At 44.9% G+C, this 20,000-nt stretch overlaps 2 protein-coding genes across 4 annotated transcripts in view; both read right to left on the reverse strand.

Moving 5' to 3' along the window:
• atp6v1b2 (ATPase H+ transporting V1 subunit B2) overlaps positions 1–6,248 on the reverse strand; it is a 16,585-nt gene extending 10,337 nt beyond the window's left edge. The window contains exons 1-4 of one of the 2 annotated variants that reach the window (XM_078271036.1): positions 3,958–6,248; positions 3,090–3,245; positions 719–774; positions 111–209 (exon numbers count right to left, since the gene is read on the reverse strand). In XM_078271036.1, the coding sequence (XP_078127162.1) occupies positions 111–209; positions 719–774; positions 3,090–3,245; positions 3,958–3,982 (336 nt within the window). In that variant the 5' untranslated portion in view covers positions 3,983–6,248. Of the gene's footprint in view, positions 1–110; positions 210–718; positions 775–3,089 lie in introns of both variants that reach the window. The other variant, XM_078271035.1, reaches the window with a different exon arrangement.
• A 94-nt stretch (positions 6,249–6,342) lies between these two features.
• Positions 6,343–20,000, reverse strand: part of dusp11 (dual specificity phosphatase 11 (RNA/RNP complex 1-interacting)) — a 19,641-nt gene continuing 5,983 nt past the window's right edge. The window contains exons 5-9 of one of the 2 annotated variants that reach the window (XM_078271039.1): positions 17,800–17,860; positions 14,186–14,232; positions 14,028–14,103; positions 12,283–12,414; positions 6,343–8,711 (exon numbers count right to left, since the gene is read on the reverse strand). In XM_078271039.1, the coding sequence (XP_078127165.1) occupies positions 8,099–8,711; positions 12,283–12,414; positions 14,028–14,103; positions 14,186–14,232; positions 17,800–17,860 (929 nt within the window). In that variant the 3' untranslated portion in view covers positions 6,343–8,098. Of the gene's footprint in view, positions 8,715–12,282; positions 12,415–14,027; positions 14,104–14,185; positions 14,233–17,799; positions 17,861–20,000 lie in introns of both variants that reach the window. The other variant, XM_078271038.1, reaches the window with a different exon arrangement.

Below are 20,000 nucleotides of genomic sequence, written 5' to 3' on the forward strand. Positions count from 1 at the left end.
TTAACTTGACCAAAGTGGCGTTTTAAATATTGGGTGGGGGGGGGGGGGGGAGATATCCCCTGCATCCCCCCCTCTGTGGTTTGAGCCAATGGGTGTTTCTGTGGGAGTACCTGCACCACGGCTTTGGAGCCGCTGACCTCCAGCACCTGGCCGCTCCTCCGGGTCCCGTCTGGCAGCGTGAGATGGACGATCTCGGCGTACTTCGGAAACTATCCGAGGGAAGTTTAGTGTTAGAGACAGGAAACACTTTATATTCTACATCCTGTTTCAGGCTACGGCTACACTGCTACGTTCTCATTTTAAAGCAGCGCTTCATGACAAACATTCTTATTTTTCTCTCTCAAAATATTCTGACTTTTTTTCTCAAAACATTCCAACTTCTCCCCCCAAAAATAACCAGACTTTTTTCTCAGATTATTCTGCCTTTTCTCTTTAAATATTCATGCCTGATAAGAGCCAGTCTGGCGTCAGAGAGGCTCAGTATAAAGAAATAAACGTGACTGTGGAGTCAGGTTCTCTCCCAGGTTTCTGTCTGTTTAAAGGAAGTTTTTCCTCACCGCTGTTGCACCAAATGTTTGCTCTTGGGGGGGAATTGTTGGGTCTTTGTAAATGATAGAGTGTGGTCTAGACCACACTCTATCTGTAAAGTGTCCTGAGATAACTCTATGATTTGACACTAGAAATAAAACTGAATTGAATAGATGAGTTATGTCCTTACCTTCACCTGATCCAGAATCACCAGCGGCCCATTGACTCCAGACACCGTCTTATAGGCTGAGGAGACAGGAAACAGTTTGGGTTATAGAGGGGGCAAACACAGTAGCTGTGTTGGAAACCCTTCCCTATCACGGAAATACTTCCCTAATCCCTATATAGTGTGTTCGCCATTTTGTAGTGGTGTTCAAATTCTCCGCCGTAAATTTCATTGACTACATAGTGTGGAATAAAAAGTTGCTGACAGTTAAAATCGCATTGTGTTGCAAAAAGGGCTGTGTGCAGTCATTAAGGAAGTGCTCTGATGAACAGAAGGTGCATTGTGTACCAGACAGATAAGCAGACAAACAGGAAAGACAGTTAGGAAGTTGCACCAGACAGAGGCCTCAACCCGAGCACGTGTTGGGCGAAGATAGCGTCTCTGCCGAGAGGCAGGAAGACACCGCCCTGTGAGGAGAGAATAAGAACACAGGGAAAGCTCAGATCGAAGCTCATTCGGACAGAGACTTTGGTGGACCGAGCTTCGACTTCATGTCTGTTGCCAGGGAAACTTAGACTCAGTTTGTGAACCCACAATTGTGTTCCACTTTTATGCTGAACTCAGTAAACTCTTTGTCTCAGATTGGTCCTTATGTTCTGGTAAACTTAAGTCCAATAAAAGAAGGCGTGGGAATTAATAAATTGGAGTCAGATCTGACAGGCCTTAGGGCCTCATTTGGACGAATTCCCATTACAATAGTCCACTGTAAAATACCCACAATGCACTGCTAATTTGACCGTACATATGTACAAAGATCTTCTATACTAAAGAGAGCACATTTCAAGCAGCGCCAAGGTTATGCAACGGTCCTCACTTCCTGTCTCCTAAAGGGGCGTGGCCTTGTTTGAACGTGTAGTGAACGTCGTGTGGATGGATGAAAAGTTATATTTGAATAATTTATTAATATGTTCTTTTGCTAACGTTAGATATTTACACAGATAAAAGACATATTTAGCATCACGGAGATTATAGTTTTGTTAGGGCGTTCACCAACGTTAGCTGACGTTAGCTTCTCTGTGTTGCCAGATCTTGCAAGAGTTTGGTCCTGAGACAGAAACAGGTCTCAAACAATGTGTCCATTTGAAAGATTGAAAGAGACTTTGGTGACTATGGGGCAAAGGAATCGCTCATAATCTGTGTTCACGTTCACTTCTCCCGTTGAAATCAACACACTCAGGACGTCCCGCTAGTCTCCTGAAGAGGCGTGGCCGTGGCGGAGAACCACGGGACACAGAGACAGGAAACTACTCCGAGTTGGGGCGTCTCGGTTCTAAACCGTCTCTGACTAGAGCTGTAATCGGGCGTTAAAAGTTCAGCCCGACAAGGCCCGAGCCCGACAAGTACATTTTGATTGACAGCTTTTCAAAAGCACGAACCTGTTTACAGCCCGACATTATTCAAATGTGCGCACGCAAACACAGCTCTTTTGCCTTTTGTCAAGAATGAGTCATTTCTACATTTTTTTTAACAACATTTATTCATGACTAATGGAGGCTATAGGCCACTTGGAAGTTGGAACAAAGAAATAAAATAACTCCTCTGTAACATCTCAGCACTCTAAATAGGCCTAGACATACACTTACTCACTTAGCCTATAAATAGGCCCACTGGCTCATTATTCTCATTATGCAGAAAAAAAGACATGCATCCGGCATAATTTCCTGCGGTACCGGAGCAATCCCAGAAGTGGAACACATATTATGCTCAAAAGTTTTCCACACCTCAGACTTTGCTTTCTTTGCAGGTGCAACCAAAACGTAATCGCCAGGGGGCCAGCCTCCGTTTCACCTCCTCAGCATCCAAAAATGAGGAAAAATCCAACCTTTAAGGACACCAAGTTTCTTTGTGAATGAATAATGTATCGTAAATAAATAAATGTTCTTCCTTAAAATACAGGGGGCATAAGTCAGTACACCCCTATGTTAGATTCCCATAGAGGCAGGCAGACTTTTATTTTGAAAGGCCAGTTATTTCATGGATCCAGGATACTATGATCCTGATAAAGTTCCCTTGGCCTTTGGAATTAAAATACCCCCACATCATCACAAAAAAAATACATTGAAAAAAACTACACGTTGATTAATCAAAAGGTATTTCCACCGTAAAATTGGTGCGTAAAAGTGTGTCAGAAGGAAATGAAGTCGTTGACGCTCAACATTTTTCCTGGGGGAGGACACCCAGAGCCTGGCCCATAGATATACAGTACAGTATACCCACCCACTGCAATACATTAGACTACACCACTGCGTGAAAGTCTTTCCTAAACAAACAGTGTCGCGGTATGCCAGCCTGGAGCCTGGAGCAGTGTGGATGTATCAGACCCAGAGAGACTCACTGAGGCGGGGCTGGGAGAGGTAATCCCGGCTCACGGACATCACATGCTCCCGGGAGGCGGCGGCGGAGGCCGCGGCGGCGGTCGGTCTGCTCCCGCTGACGGCCGACGACAGCTCACTCACCATCCCTCGGAGCGCCTTCATCGCCATGTTTCCACCTGCAGCAGCAGCAGCAGCAGAGTCGTGACAGCCGCGGCGCATGCGCAGTCGGTTAACAGAATCAGAAAAATGGTTTGTCAAGTATGTACTTAGCAAAGAATTTGCCTTGGTGCTTGGTGTATACATAAACAAACATTATTGAACATTAATATGAAAAAATAAATAAATACAGAAACACATATATAGAAAATAGCTGTTTAACATGAGAGAAATGAGGCTGAATGGGTGCAGAATCACCAGCTGCATCATGATCGCGAGGGATGCTGAAACTATAAAGTTGTACATTATTGATGAAAAAAAAGAAAAACACGAAAGGAGATTTATTCATCATTCAATGAAAAAATATCAAAAAAGTAAATAAAGATTTATTGAAAGACACAAAAGGGTGAAAACCTGACAGTTTATTAAGACGCTCCATCTCCACAGCTGTGGAGGAAGGTCTGGCTACACCACAGATGCATTCTGGGAAACGCTCTGGGTTTTTTGCGTTTCTGTAAACCAATCACAACGATCTTGGGTGGCGCTAAGCTCAGACGCAGCGACGGTGGCTCTGCTAAATAGTCTCAGGAAGGAACTGGTTCTGGTGGAACGTTTGCACCCCGCTAAAGAAAACTCCACATCCAATATTAAATGAAGTTAACTGTTGACACAATACAGTAACGTGAGATATTTAAATGAGCTGATACATGGTTAAACCTCATTGGCTCTTACCAGTGTATCTCCGTGTGTACTTCATCCACAGCAATCCCACCAATCAGTCCCAAAACCTCCCAGTTAGAGAGGAAATGACCTCAACATAGTCTTTGTCAATCTTTACAATCATTCCCTGAAAGAACCGAGCAGGTCTGACTTGTTGCACCGTCCAAATGTTCTTCACAACTTGATATTTTCAGCGTGTAGCGTCTAGCTCGAAGGTAGTTGTTTCCCGAAGACAACGGAGTTTAAGAACGGAAACGCAGACAGAGAGGGAGGTTTCTCCTGGACCATGTACTTCCCTTGATCCAGACTAGTTAAGACGTGGCAATCTGTGAACCTTTAAACATTTATTTAATAAAACCAGCCGAGTAGATTTCCATTTAACCCTTGTGTTGTCCTCGGGTCAAATCTGACCCATTTCTATATCAGATAAATAAACTGATTTTTTTTTAAACAGAAAAATAGGTATTATGTCATTTAAATTATGTTTATTGACCATTTATTTTTTTTAAAAGCGTCGAAAAAACATTGGAAAAGGAGCCAAAAAAAAAGTTGATTTGCAATTTTGACCCGGAAGGACAACAAGTTCACGGTCTACGGGAAGACAACGTAGGGTTAATGTAACCTCCTCTCTGCAGCACACTCAAACACAACATGTTCGTCTCTCACACACTAGACTATATCCACCACGTTCCACTTCCGGGATTGCTCCGGTGCCGCAGGAAATTGTGCCGGATGCATGTATTTTCGGCTGGATGTCCGTCCCCTTCCTCCGTCTCTGTGTTGGCGTTCTAACCTCTGGTGGATTTGTGAGGACTATGGTTAACTGCTCCTCAGATCTCTGCAGGGTAAATCCAGACAGCTAGCTAGACTATCTGTCCAATCTGAGCTTTCTGTCTCACACACACACAACATGAAATCAAGGAGAGGGTTAACTCCTCCTGCTCCAGATTTCCCACCGTGGTCAGAAAGAACAGAGGCACTTAGGCACTTAGTTTCTCTCACTATGACTCTAGAGTCACTCTCACTCTGAAGCTAATCACCATCACTCTCTCACTCTAACACACACACACTACGCAAGATTTTGGCTGCTTTTCCTGCATTTTTGCTAGGTTGTTTTGATGTTTTTGACACTTTAACACATTGTCGCTTTTTTAAACGTTTTTGTCACCTGTGTGTGTGTGTGTGTGGTCTGCGTGCTACGCCATGGTGAAGGACATCCAGGCCATGAAGGCGGTGGTGGGGGAGGAGGCTGCAACAGCTGACGACCTGCTCTATCTGGAGTTCCTCACCAAGTTTGAGAGAAACTTCATCGCCCAAGGTGCACTGGGGCAATGAAACTGCCCATGTGTCATCCTGTGTCTCTCACACACACACACACACACACACACACACACACACGAGGAAAAAAACTGTTTTGCTGCTTCTCACGGTCCTATATGATGAATATATTGTAGTTTTTGGACAAAAAGAAGGAATAGGAAGTATTTTTTTTTAATATTTGATAGACTATACAATTCATCAATAAAATAATCTGGAGTTTAATTAATAAAAAAATAACTGTTAGGGTCAGATCTACTCGTAATTCTAGCAGTGTTTCCTCTTCACCTGTACAGGTACGTGTGTCCACAGGCAGCGGCACTGCCACGCTTCCCATTCGTTGTCTCTATAAGCAGCCGGGTAATGCTAGCGATAAGGCATTGAACATTTTAAATGTAAAACAGCTTATTACGTAGGTAGCCAATGGGCCTGTTTCACTTGATGCAAAGGTTCGTTTTTGTAATTAAAATAAATTTAAAATATTACCCTAACATCTGTCTTCCTGTGTGCGGAAATTTGTTTATGTATCTGTGACAACGAAACACGTGCACATCAGGCTACATGTGGCAGCCCCGTGTGAGCTGATGACCTCATCTGTTGACATTTCTGAATGCCTTCCTACAGCTGCTTAATGAAAGCTTTCACACAAACATGTGTCATTAATATGAGAAAAAAAATGAGATTTTAACTGTCGGGCTCGGACAGAAATATCTTAACGCCTGTCGGACGCACGCCGGGCAGAAAAATGCGGCCCGATCCGCACTCTAGTCCAGTGGGAGACATTAATTAATAGTCAATAATTGTCACAAACGGTTAATTGAAAAGTACATTTTTAAACAAAAATGTTTCACATTACACTCAAACATCTGCTTAATATTTGAGTCTTTATGAGGGTAAATATCTTTGATTGATACATTTAAAAACTCCGGGAAAGTGATGTTTTTGACATTTTCTGCCATTTTATAGTAAGAGCAACTAATCCATTAATCGAGAAAGTAATCAACAGATGAATCAATAATGAAAACAATCATTTGTTGAAGTTCTGATTAGACGGAGGAGAATCAAATCTGACACAGAGAGTGAGAAGAGAAGAAGCCGCTTTAGTGGGGGAAATAAAATACATAAAATGTCAATAAAAACTAAATAAAACGTGACATGTACATGTCAACAGTTCTTCTCTCTGCAGAGTGGAATCAGCATTCATCACACAACAAGGCACGTAGAGATCGCAACTAAATGACGAGACCAGACTTGTAGCTTTGTGTCTTTTTGTTTCCATCGCAGAGAGGGAATTCAAAGGTGAGACCTTTAGGAGATACACACTGGATTCGAGCGACTTTGGCTGCTCCACAGATTTGTTTCCATCGGAGCTTTTTATCTTTGCCAGTTCGCATCTCAGCCAATTCATTTCTCACATTCACACACTAATTTTCACTCTCGTATGCAGTAATGCTGCGCCGTAGAGCCGGCCGTCGAAACAACTGCAACACCCACACGCTGGGGAGAAATAAACAGCAGAGTTCAGTAAAGAAAGGATCATTTGAGCTGAAACCGATCCATTAATATAAGCCAACAACCAAAATCTCTTTCAATATAGTTTAAAAACAGGAAAACCTATTAGGGGTGTCACGATTCCATTCATTTTTAACATTTTTATTTTGGCTAAAGTGAGGGCAATGCCACAAGAAAAACACTAGAAGGCAGAAGGGTACATTACAACAGTTTGGGTTTCTCAGCGTTTATAAGTTGCGATTGATTGCACCATTAGTTTAACAAGGTGCACATGAATACACCATGGAGTCCCATCGGTAGCACACCGGCTTGACCAATGTTGTTTGTTTCCTAAACTCACTCACGGGGGAAGGCTAAATGTTGCCACACGGTGACTTCGGGGGAGGATTTTTGCAGTTCTGTTGTTTCTCTGTCATCTCAGACTCCGCCAGTCGCCGCAGTGTCTGAAAAAGAGCAGCTGCAGGCTACCGCCAAGCTAACGTTACCATGTGTCTTTAGCTGCACGCTACCAGCAGCTAAATACCGCCGCGTCTGTTGTGTTTTTCTTCAAACGTGCGCAAGTAGTTGGGGGTGGAGAGAAAAAAAAATACTAGTGTAATCGCCGATCCTGCGTCTCATTTCGATAGACGAAATGGAAAGCTCATTTCAATCGATTTGCGATGTGAATCCAAATCGGGACACCCTTAGAACCTGAGCCTTAACTGGAAAAAACAAAAAACGCTTGCTTCTTCAAACACGTAGACTAATCCCAGCAGGAGAATTTCATTCAGAATTTCCCATCGATGAACGAAGTCTGTGCAGCGATGCTCTCAGTGGTCTGATGAAGCTGTAAACCAAACATCACACCGTTAGTACCGGATCTCAGCCTCCGGTGAAACTCCCAGCCCAGCTTTTAAGATATCTGTCTGTAATACTACTCACTACCATTGTTGCTCCTTGTGTCTACCCATAAGCGTTAGTTCCCCTGTCTTTAGCCTTATGCTACCAGCCGGTAAGCTACAAAAAGTTGTAGCAGTTTTTTTTTTTTTTCTTCAAACGTGCGCGAAGTAGGTGAAAATAGAGAGAGAGAAATATACCGGGGGAATCGCCGATCCTGCTTTTGATTTCTGCTTTTGGACAGCTCATTTTGACCCGTTTTTCGGTTTAAAATCTAAATCGTGACACCCCTAGAACTTAAGCTTGAATTTGGAAACCCTTTGCCTCTCTCTAAGCATGTGGAATAACCACAGCAGGAGAATTTATTTCAGAATTTCCCATTAATGTACCCATAAAGAAGTCTGATGAAGCTGTAAACCAAACACCACAGCGTTAATAACGCCAAACTCTAGTAGTCGTCGAATGCGTTGGCTCTGTGTCTGTGTGTTTGCGTGGAGGAGGGGTGTCTCATTCTGGGAGCGGCCCACTCCTCCTCTCGTCTGTTGTTGCCGTTGGACTCGTTGGCCCAGCGTGCGGAGTAATGAGGGAGGGACGGAGGAGGAGCAGGATCTCTCCTTCTGTCCTCCGGGAGGCGGGATGGCGGCCTCCTCTCCCGCTCCGGTGGGGGAAATCTGGAGCGGCTCTTCGTCGGTGGGGGATATCTGGATCCTGTCTGGGCCGGGGGAAGATACCTGGATCCTGTCTCTTTCGGTACAGGATATCTAGATCTTGCCTCGGTCGGTGGAAGATATCTGGACCGGCTCTCTTCTGATGGACCGTATCTGGATCTCGTCTCCTCCGGTGGAAGATTTCTGGACTCTGAGCGAGGCGGTCTCCTCCACGCGCTGTCAACGTGAGGGGCCGTCCACCGGTACGGGTTGAGAGGCGCTGCCCGTGGAGGCGCTGCCCGTGGAGGCGCCGCCCATGGAGGCAGTAATGGCGGACTGGGAAGAAGGCCGTGGCCGCCGTGCGGGTGAGGGTTGTGGTGTGAGCGCTGGTTTGTTTCCCTCGGAGAGAAAGATCTGCTGAAAGAGAGAAAGACGGACAGTGTTAGAACCGGGGTTATTATAGTAAACGACAACTAAAATGAAGATAAGTGTAGGCGACAATCTTACACTCGACTTTTAGCTGCCGAGAGGCTGAGTAGGGCAATAACTAACTTGCCAGATGTGCTGGCTGATAATGATCACGGATCCAACTGTGTTTTGTAGATTTATTTGCATTAACACAAACAAGGTTGTGCAATATGTTAGTTGTGCAATACGAAGCTATTTGGGATGTGCATTATGTCAGAGCATTGTGTCATTTGAGCAATACGTAGGCTATTGAGGTTGGGCAATATGTTAGTTGTGCAATATCTCATTGTGCAAGGGCAGTGCTACACTTATTGTGGAGAATGCAGCCGACAGGGTTGTTCAATTAAAGTCAAAGTCAAGTTTATTTCACCCATAAAAATGGAAATTACAGTGCTCATACCCGCCTTAATGCCCATAAAAAATAGAGCATAAATACAATACAATATACAATACATAAATATAGTACAGAATTTATAAAAATGTACGTTTAAAGTGCTGTGCTGTCTGATAGTCTGAGGTATAAAAGAGAGAGCATACTGTTTGGTTTGTGTCACAGGAGGCCTTAGCCTACCACTACGTTCCATAACCCTGCCAGTCAAATTACCATGAAGAGGGTGACCCGGCTTCCTCAGTATTTTCTGTGTCATTTTTGCCAAAAGGTCGTCATATACTTGATCCACTGTATTTAACTGTCCCACCATTTTTCCAGCCCTTTTAGACCAATTAAAAACTGCCACTGAAAGGAGTAGTTCATGTGCTTACTATATAGGTACATGTCTACGTATATGAGAGCATGTTTTGTGTTGCATGAGTGTTGAGAGATGCTTATTTTCTGTTTTTTGTGTTGTCTTTGTAAAGCTACAGAACAGACAGAGTCCAAAACTAATTACCCTTTGGGGACAATAAAGTATATCTTATAATGTATCTTATCTTATCTTATCCATTCCATAATTGTATTACTGGCATACGAAATGGTGTCCAAAAGGCAAAAATTAGACTTCCCCCATCACCCCGTTTCTCAATCACAAACCCAACCAGGTGAACAGATATTACTACTGCTTCCTCCGCATACAGAGTGTGACCTATGACCTTCAATGATACATCTTACTTAGTACTGCTAATGTTAGCATTGGGATGTGCACCAACTAGTAGCCACACACAGGAATTGTATGTCCTACATTGATTAATGTACTGTGTGGTATACTATATGTACAGCTTTCTCAAAACTGTATGCAATCTGGTGATGCGATTATGGGCACAAACTCTACTCTTACCAGAGTTAGTCATTTCATTTATGCATACAAGAGTAAGAATCAAACATTTATTCATTCTTAGCATGTCGCGAGTGCCCAAATGGTGACAGCAGTGTACAAATATGCTTGGCTATACTTGGCCCCATTGGAATGTCTGCTTATTAAAAAGCACATGCGCCCTATTTACCGTATATGGCCAAAAGAAATGTTTTCAAAATAATAGAACTTTACCTGGCTCTTACAATAAGGGAAACAATTATTTTCAGTAAACTGTAATTGTAAATTAAAACTAAAACCTTCAAGAAAAACTAAACTGAAACAATATTGAACCACGACACTGAGCCTGACATGAGATGGCGGCGTGCTGTCACTGCTTCACAAGATTCTGGGTCCTATTTTAACGATCTAAGCGCCGGCGTGAAGCGCCTGGTGCAGGTGTGTTTAGGGCGTGTCCAAATCCACTTCTGCTAGTTTGACGGCGGAAAAAAAGGGTCCGTGCGTCGGGTGCATGGTTCTAAAGGGTTGTACTTAGTGTCTTCATTAATCAGAGGTGTGTTTTGGGCGTAACATGCAATCAACCAATCAGAGACCATCTCCCATTCCCTTTAAAAGCCAGGCGCGTTTGGACCTTGGAGCATTGCTGTTATGATGGAGGATTTGCACCGTAATATTTGTATTTGTAATCTTCTGCATGTGTGTGTGCTGCTGTGCGTCCCTGTGTGTGTAACAAGCATAGTGTGCACGTGCTGTGCACGAGCCTAGGAGCATTTTACTAATGCTCTGTTAAAATAACAATGAAATGCTGCGTTATTGACTTTAGACTAGATTTTTGTTGGTCAATGGTGCCATCACTTCCCACTGCCTCAAGATAGCAATACGCCCAGAATGCACCTGAACACACCTCCCTGTAAGACCAGCACGCCCAGAATGCACCTGAACACACCTCCCTGTAAGACCAGCACGCCCAGAATGCACCTGAACACACTTCCCAGTAAGACCAGCAGGCCCAGAATGCACCTGAACACACCTCCCAAAGATGGGTGCAGGCGCATTTGTTATTTAAACGACGCAGGCGCTGGACGGGAAACTGACAACTGGGTCGGTCTTAAACTAGCAGAGACACTTGGGTCGGGCTTTGCGTTGCACTGCGCCGGGTGCAAGATAGGGCCCGAAACATTCTGGCTATTCTGCAAGATGTATTCTGTCTGTATGTGTAGCTACATGATACCTGACTCGGACCAACACTAACTCAAACTAAATATATAAAAACTAAACCTTTCTGAAAAACTGAAACTAAGATGAAATAAATTAAACTCACTAACAACCTTTGTTAGAACAGAGTGAAAAGGATTTTAAACTATCTGTCTCCATGATCCTGTTGAAATCGGTCTAAAATAAAAACCGTAACAGCTCGAGTGGTTGTTCTCCCTGCAGCAGAAAGCTGAGGCTTCCGTCTTCCACGTCATGCGTTTTTTACGCTCGTGATGACGTCAGCACGTTACGTCCAGTGGTGTAGTCTACGTGATACGCAGGCATACGGCGTATACCCACTAGGAAAGCTCCAGGATTTCCGTATACCCACTTAAAAATGTAAATGTAAACATGCGACAACATAGTTTTGTGACAGAACTTTCACTTCAGCTGTAGACGCTGCAGAACGCGCAGAGAGACTTTTCTCATCTTTTATGGACCCCCATATCACGCAGTGTGTACGTAGCGAGATAGACTGACGGTAAACATAAATATATATGTATGTATATGTATGTGGTACAGTATACCTACTACAATAAATTAGACTACACCACTGGTGCCGTCCGCTGCAAACCTGCGTGACACCAGATGAAAGTGTTGAAATGCCTTCACACTCTGCTCATAAAAATGAGCATCTCTCAAAAACCAAAACATGTTCAGAGTTCAAATAACTTCTGGAGGGTTGAGAAATATTTTGTCTGTGTTTCTACAATTAAAAATCTTTCGGATCGATAAGTTTTGTGTAATTATTTAGTCAAATTTGATTGAACATGTCCAATTTTGCATTTTGTTTTATTTTTATTTATGACCCAATTTCGATACTTTCATGAATTATTCTGGCGTATTGACTTACGTAACATTTTAGCTCAGGTTGTACTGATTTTATGGATATGAAGCATTTGAAGATACTCCGGGAAATGACATCACAATAAGCAGACATACCAACGTACTGCAGGCGCTGATGGAGCGTTCTTGTCTCGCCGCTCTTCTGAAGTGGCGTTTCTCCTCCTTACCTTTGGTGCCGGGAGTCATTGAAGCGCGGCCGCCTCTCGTCTCGGCTGTCAGAGTCCGACGCGGCGTAACTTGGCCGATGGGCGGCGAGGCCTCTCATTGGCTCCTGCTCAGACTCCTCCATCCCCACGTTACTGTTGAAGACAGATCACACGGGGACGGATCAATAAACGTACCAGACGATCACATCAAACTACAGCACACAGTAGGGCTGTGTGTGTGTGTGTGTGTGTGTGTGTGTGTGTGTGTGTGTGTGTGTGTGTGGGGGGTGAATGGATGCTCTGATCCAGATCGATGTATTGTTACACCCGTAGCAGACAGTTATGATGTACAGTATGTAGTGACACACGACACGTGTTGGTGACATTTACATTTTGGCACACTGTATTCAAATGAGCCCAAATTATTATTATTCTAAGTGTCTGACAACATTATGAAAGGATCCCTACAGAGATAGACCTTTTAGTTAAAGAGGAAGATCCTTTTAGTTTAACATGAAACAGCCCCGAAATCACCATCACCAAACTACACCAGACTCCATGTAAATAATCAGGACTTTTATCATCGTAAATCACACTTCATTCAAAGTGGACAGAAACTAAGTTAAACTATTAAAAGCCGTCTTGGTTCATCTTTCCACTGTTCCAACAATCACCACTCTGGTTTGGTTGAAATAAACTCTTAATTCACCCATTTACATGTGGAGATATGCTGGCTCTATACACGCTAAAAGTCCTGATTATTTACATGGAGTCTGGTGGAGATATGCTGGCTCTATACACGCTAAAAGTCCTGATTATTTACATGGAGTCTGGTGGGTTTGGCAATGGTGATTTCGGGGCTTTTTCATGTTAAACTAAAAGGATCTTCCTCTTTAACTAAAAGGTCTATCTCTGTAGGGATCCTTTCATAATGTTGTCAGACAGAATAATAATCTGAGTCTGTCAGCAGCAACAACAGAACTTTTAGGGCCCTACTTTGCACCCGGTGTCTTTGCTATTTTAAGACCGTCCAGCGCCCGCATCGTTTAAATAGCAATGCACCTGCGCCCACCTATGCGCCCATGGGTGTGCTGGTCTTACAGGGAGGTGTGTTCAGGTGCATTCTGGGAGTATTGCTATCTTGCTATCAGCATTTCATTGTTATTTTAACAGAGCATTAGTAAAATGCTCCTAGGCTCGTGCACAGCACATGCACACTATGCTTGTTACACACACAGGGACGCACAGCAGCACACACACATGCAGAAGATTACAAATACAAATATTACGGTGCAAATCCTCCATCATAACAGCAATGCTCCAAGGTCCAAACGCGCCTGGCTTTTAAAGGGAATGGGAGATGATCTCTGATTGGTTGATTGCATGTTACGCCCAAAACACACCTCTGATTAAGGACTAAGTACAACCCTTTAGAACCATGCGCCCGGCGCACGGACCCTTTTTACCGCCGTCAAACTAGCAAAAGTGGATTTGGACACGCCCTAAACACACCTGCACCAGGTGTTCACGCCGTGACCTCAGATCGTTAAAATACGACCCAGTGTTATTTTTCCTAATACCGGACGAATTTCAAAAGCTTGTTGTTTCTATCAGTCACGTAGACACAAAAACATGGGAAAACAGGGTCCAGGTTGAAAAAAATACAGAAGTTACCCTATGAATAGGACATGTTGTTGTGCAAAGTGCAAACCATACATAACCATAAACAAAAGACAGCACTCTGGAAGTGATTGAGATGTAATCACCTCCTCTTTGGCCCCCGTTGCAGATCGTCCAGATAGTTCTGTCTCTCCACGGCGTGGCCCCGCGACGAGTTGAACACTGAGAACAAAACAAGATCTACGTTGGTTCTGAAATGAGCCAAACACACATTAAAATAAGAAACTAGAACATCAGCACTCACACTCGACTGCCTCTTTGGGATCCATCCCATCCACGTCGATCAGGTACCTGCAGGTCAGACACAGACACGGCGGTCAAACACGGTTAAAGCTTAGTTTACGGCTGTCGTTTCCAGCTGGGCAAGCTGTCGCGGCGAGAGGTCGTGCACCTCTGGATCTTTGTGGCTACGGGCCCACTGCACACGCTGCACTTTCAGTTCAACACGGTCAGCTGGGAAGAGCAGGTTCGTCTGTACAAACATCTGTAGGATTCTTCATGTACAGACCACAGAGTCAAACATCTGTAGGATTCTTCATGTACAGACCAGAGTCAAACATCTGTATGATTCTTCATGTACAGACCAGAGTCAAACATCTGTATGATTCTTCATGTACAGACCAGAGTCAAACATCTGTAGGATTCTTCATGTACAGACCAGAGTCAAACATCTGTAGGATTCTTCATGTACAGACCACAGAGTCAAACATCTGTAGAATTCTTTATGTACAGACCACAGAGTCAAACATCTGTATGATTCTTCATGTACAGACCAGAGTCAAACATCTGTAGGATTCTTCATGTACAGACCAGAGTCAAACATCTGTATGATTCTTCATGTACAGACCACAGAGTCAAACATCTGTAGGATTCTTCATGTACAGACCACAGAGTCAAACATCTGTATGATTCTTCATGTACAGACCACAGGGAGTCAAACAGCCTTAAGCCCGAGACACACCGAGCCGATAATCGTCCGTCTGACAGTCTGGCGAGGTTGGTGACTCGAGTCTGGTCGGTGTGCTCCGTGCCGTCGTCCGTCCGAGGGGCTGTCGGCCTTCATTTGGGCCGATTTGACTTGTTGAATCAGAAGGAGGGCACTGCCGGCAGTCGGACTCAAATGACCCATCTGATTGGTGGAGAGCTAACCAGGAAACGGGGAGCGGGATGAGCGTGACTAGAGTCTCTCAAAATCTGACCTTTTAAACTGACCTTTGTTGATCTGAAATGAAGACAGATTCAGCAGCTGCACGGCCTGTTTCTCGCGTTTCGGTGAACTATCTTAGTCCAATATGAGATCGTATTCTGAACGAGACGCCATGACAGTCTGGCTTTGAATCTGGAGAAACCAGACCCATGTGACACGTTCGTCCAATCAGCTGTCGGTTTTCATTTTTTGGGCGACAATCCAGATTAGCGCCGCCTGCTGTTATGGAGACGTATTACGTCTCGTCTCTTCGGTGTTCTGAGGAACTTTTTAGATCAACTCGGGGAGACTGATCAGTCTGGTCGGTGTGTCACGACCTTTAAATATGTGGTCAGAGAGAGACACCATGCTGGGAAAAGAAGAAACATTTTGCTGGAGGAAAAACATGAGAGATCGTTTTGTCAAAGCTAAAAAGAAACGGCTTCATGGGAAGAGTTCTTAACAGTGACAGAGGCAGACAATCGTTTACATTTGGAGATGAACATTCACGTTAAAGGAACAGGCCGACTTATTGGGACTTTGTCTTATTCCCCGTATCCCCCAGAGTTAGATAAGTCCAGACATACCCTTCTCATCTCCGTGCGTGTTGTAACTCTGTCTGATGCCCCCACCGTTAGCCTAGCTTAGCACAGATCCTGGAGGTAACCGGCTCCATCTAGCCTAGCTTAGCACAGATCCTGGCGGTAACTGGCTCCATCTAGCCTAGCTTAGCACAGATCCTGGCGGTAACTGGCTCCATCTAGCCTAGCTTAGCACAGATCCTGGCGGTATGATGGGCGGAGTGATTTGCTCGCAGCACCTGACAAGCCCCGTGGTGAGGAGCAGAGAGTAACAACGGTGCTTTTCAGGTGTTATCACTCCGCCCAAGTAGCAGTGCTTCGCCTTCTGAGAATATAGTTCCCAGTTTATATACGGTTAGAAGATGGCTGTGTGTCATGTGACCTTGTTATTTGTACACGCTGTGACTATACAAATCACAACATGTAAATAGGAACATGTTGGCGTTATTTTGTCACTTATTGGGAGCAGTAGGCTAGATGGAGCTGGTTACCTCCAGGATCTGTGCTAAGCTAGGCTAGATGGAGCTGGTTACCTCCAGGATCTGAGCTAAGCTAGGCTAGATGGAGCTGGTTACCTCCAGGATCTGTGCTATGCTAGGCTAGATGGAGCCGGTTACCTCCAGGATCTGTGCTAAGCTAGGCTAGATGGAGCTGGTTACCTCCAGGATCTGTGCTAAGCTAGGCTAGATGGAGCCGGTTACCTCCAGGATCTGTGCTAAGCTAGGCTAGATGGAGCTGGTTACCTCCAGGATCTGTGCTAAGCTAGGCTAGATGGAGCCGGTTACCTCCAGGATCTGTGCTAAGCTAGGCTAGATGGAGCCGGTTACCTCCAGGATCTGTGCTAAGCTAGGCTAGATGGAGCCGGTTACCTCCAGGATCTGTGCTAAGCTAGGCTAGATGGAGCTGGTTACCTCCAGGATCTGTGCTAAGCTAGGCTAGCGGTGGGGGCATCAGACAGAGTTACAACACGCACGGAGATGAGAAGGGTATGTCTGGACTTATCTAATACGGGGATACAGGGAATAAGACAAAGTCCCAATAAGTCGGCGTGTTCCTTTAAAGCAACATTCACGCTACCCGGCGCGAGCTGTAGTATCAATGAGACAACCTGCAGGGGGACCAAAGCAGGAAAAGTTACATAGTATTGCTTTAATGATTGGAGAAGACAAATGCATGTCTGTGGTCAACATGGATGTGTTTACTACTGTTGCCAGGCAGCCAGCATTCCTTAACTTCAGGTCTCTTCTTCTCTACTACTACTTCAGATTTTTTGGTCTGTACGTCCTCTGGCGTTTCAGAGAGTACTGTAACGGACAAAGCGTTGAGCATACAGTGGCTTGCATAAGTTTACACACCCATGCTAAAGTTGAAAAAAAAAAAAAATCATATTTTGGAAATTGATCTTAATGACTTAATTAAAAAAATGAGGGAAAATCCAACCTTTAAGGACACCAATTTTCTTTGTGAATGAATAATGTATCGTAAATAAATAAATGTTCTTCCTTAAAATACAGGGGGCATAAGTCAGTTCACCCCTATGTTAGATTCCCATAGAGGCAGGCAGACCTTTTATTTTGAAAGGCCAGTTATTTCATGGATCCAGGATACTATGATCCTGATAAAGTTCCCTTGGTCCCCCATCATCACATCCCCTTCACCATACCCCCCCATCATCACATACCCTTCACCATACCCCCCCATCATCACATACCATTCACCATACCCCCCACATCATCACATACCCATTCACCATACCCCCCCCATCATCACATACCCTTCACCATACCCCCCCATCATCACATACCCTTCACCATACCCCCCCATCATCACATACCCATTTACCATACCCCCCACATCATCACATACCATTCACCATACCTAGAGATTGGCATGGTTTGATTTCAGTTAGCCTAATAGCTGGTTTGCTTTGCACTGAGATGATCTTATGGAAAGTACCCCACGCCAATCGTAAACGTCTCCGTGCACGCTCGTAGCACGCGCTCCATCGAAGGAGGACCGTGCACGGTGTCGCGCTTGAGTATACCTGACGCTTTAAGCACAGAGCGTGTGGATGCTTCACACTGTACACACCTGCAGATCAGGTAGCCGGTGCGGTTCAGACCGTGGGTGCAGTGGACTCCGATCAGCTCGTCTGTAACGGAAAACACAGACAAGGTTTCCTACGTTCTCTCTCTCTCTTTCTGTAACAGAGGTTCAGTTTCTCGGCCGTCCTCCTGAGACAGTTTGTTTACAGCAAAAATAAATAATGAAAACAGTTCCTAGTTTACTGGTTGGCTTAGCTTAGCACAAAGACTGGAAACAGAGAAATGTGTCCGACTAAAGCAACGGTCGAAATCCTTTTGAAGTTTTTACACGTTTAAGTAATCAGAATCAGAAAAGGGGTTAATGCCACAATAAGTACACTTATGTATGTGGAATACGCCTTAGTGAAAGGTGCATACATACACAAACAAATAAACATGACTACGAAATAGACAATAAATACAGGAAAACAAATATATACATACAAAAAAATGACACTCTCAATAGCCCAACCATCTAGACCACACGTGTCAAACTCAAGGCCCGCGGGCTAAATCCGGCCCCTCGCAGATTTTGATCTGGCCCGCATATCAATTTAGGTTCACCATAAATTTTGGCCCGCCTAGTTTTTTAGTCGCTTTTTCTGAAGTTTTTGTCACTTTTGCAGACGCATTTGGCGCCTTTTTCCGATGTTTTTGCCACTTTTCCCGACGTTTTTGGGGCCTTCTCTGGCGGTTTTTTTTCCAATGTTTTTGTTGCTTTTTTTTGACATTTTTTGTTGCTTTTTTCTTTGATGGCTAAGTTACTTTTTTGGGGCTTTATGTCGACCAAACTGTAAGTGAGAAGGCTATATGAGACACGCAATAATCCAGTAAAAGATCCTTGACTTTTTCGATGAAATAAAAGCATATGAACAAACTAAACATGTCCGGCCCTTGATGTGATTCTTAGTTTCCAATGTGGCCCTCAGTGAAATTGAGTCTGACACCTCTGATCTAGACCTATGATAGACTCTAGTCCAGGGGTGGGCAATTCATTTTCCCAAGGGGCCACGTGTGAAACAGAGACTGTTGTGGCGGGCCGGACCAACAGGCTAAACTCAATTCTGCTCAATGTTAATTTGATGTCAGGCGCCACATACAAGTTTTTTACTTTTTTCTCAAACGTCTCTTGAGTCCACCCAACCCTCTTTAATAAACTCCCCTTCAGAAAATGGCTTTCTGCTTTTGGCGATTTTGTGGGATATCACAAAGCTGGTCTTGACTGCTGCATCCCTGGATGCCTTGTTGCTTTTTAGCAGCTTAACTAGCGATAGAAATAGAGTGAGAAGCTCAGTTATCCGTGAGGAGCTCGGAGTAGAGCCGCTGCTCCTTTGCGTCGAAAGGAGCCAGTTGAGGTGGTTCGGGCATCTGGTAAGGATGCCCCCTGGGCGCCTCCCTAGGGAGGTGTTCCAGGCACGTCCAGTTGGGAGGAGGCCTCAGGGGAAGACCCAGGACTAGGTGGGTGGGACGTCCAGCTGGGAGGAGGTCTCGGGGAAGACCCAGGACTAGGTGGAGGGACGTCCAGGTGGGAGGAGGTCTCGGGGAAGACCCAGGACTAGGTGGAGGGACATCCAGGTGGGAGGGGGTCTCAGGGGAAGACCCAGGACTAGGTGGGGGGGACGTCCAGCTGGGAGGAGGCCTCGGGGAAGACCCAGGACTAGGTGGGGGGGACGTCCAGCTGGGAGGAGGCCTCGGGGAAGACCCAGGACTTGGTGGAGGGATTATATCTCCAACCTGGCCTGGGAACGCCTTGGGAAAGGGAGGTTTGGGGTCCCCTGCTGGAGCTGCTGCCCCCGCGACCCTACCCCGGATAAGCGGACGAAGACGGATGGATGGATGAACTAGCAAAACTTTAGCTGTCCGTGGCCGCTCTGCGTCAGTCGAGCTGTTGGATTTCTCTGCGTCTTTAGTATTGTAGTGGCGATTCAAATTATAATCCATCAACGCAGCGATCTGTTCTCCAGGAACTAAGCACACGGCTTTACCTTTGACTATGTTTGGTTAAAAACTTGGCACTCTGTATCAACCTCTTTCTTTCCCCATGAGCTGCATTTTTTAGAGATAACAGCAAAAATGACACTCTCAATAGCCCAACCATCTAGACCACACGTGTCAAACTCAAGGCCCGCGGGCTAAATCCGACCCCTCGCAGATTTTGATCTGGCCCGCATATCAATTTAGGTTCACCATAAATTTTGGCCCGCCTAG

This window comes from Sander vitreus, chromosome 16 (genome assembly GCF_031162955.1).
Source record: "Sander vitreus isolate 19-12246 chromosome 16, sanVit1, whole genome shotgun sequence".
Classification (NCBI taxonomy): Eukaryota; Metazoa; Chordata; class Actinopteri; order Perciformes; family Percidae; genus Sander; species Sander vitreus.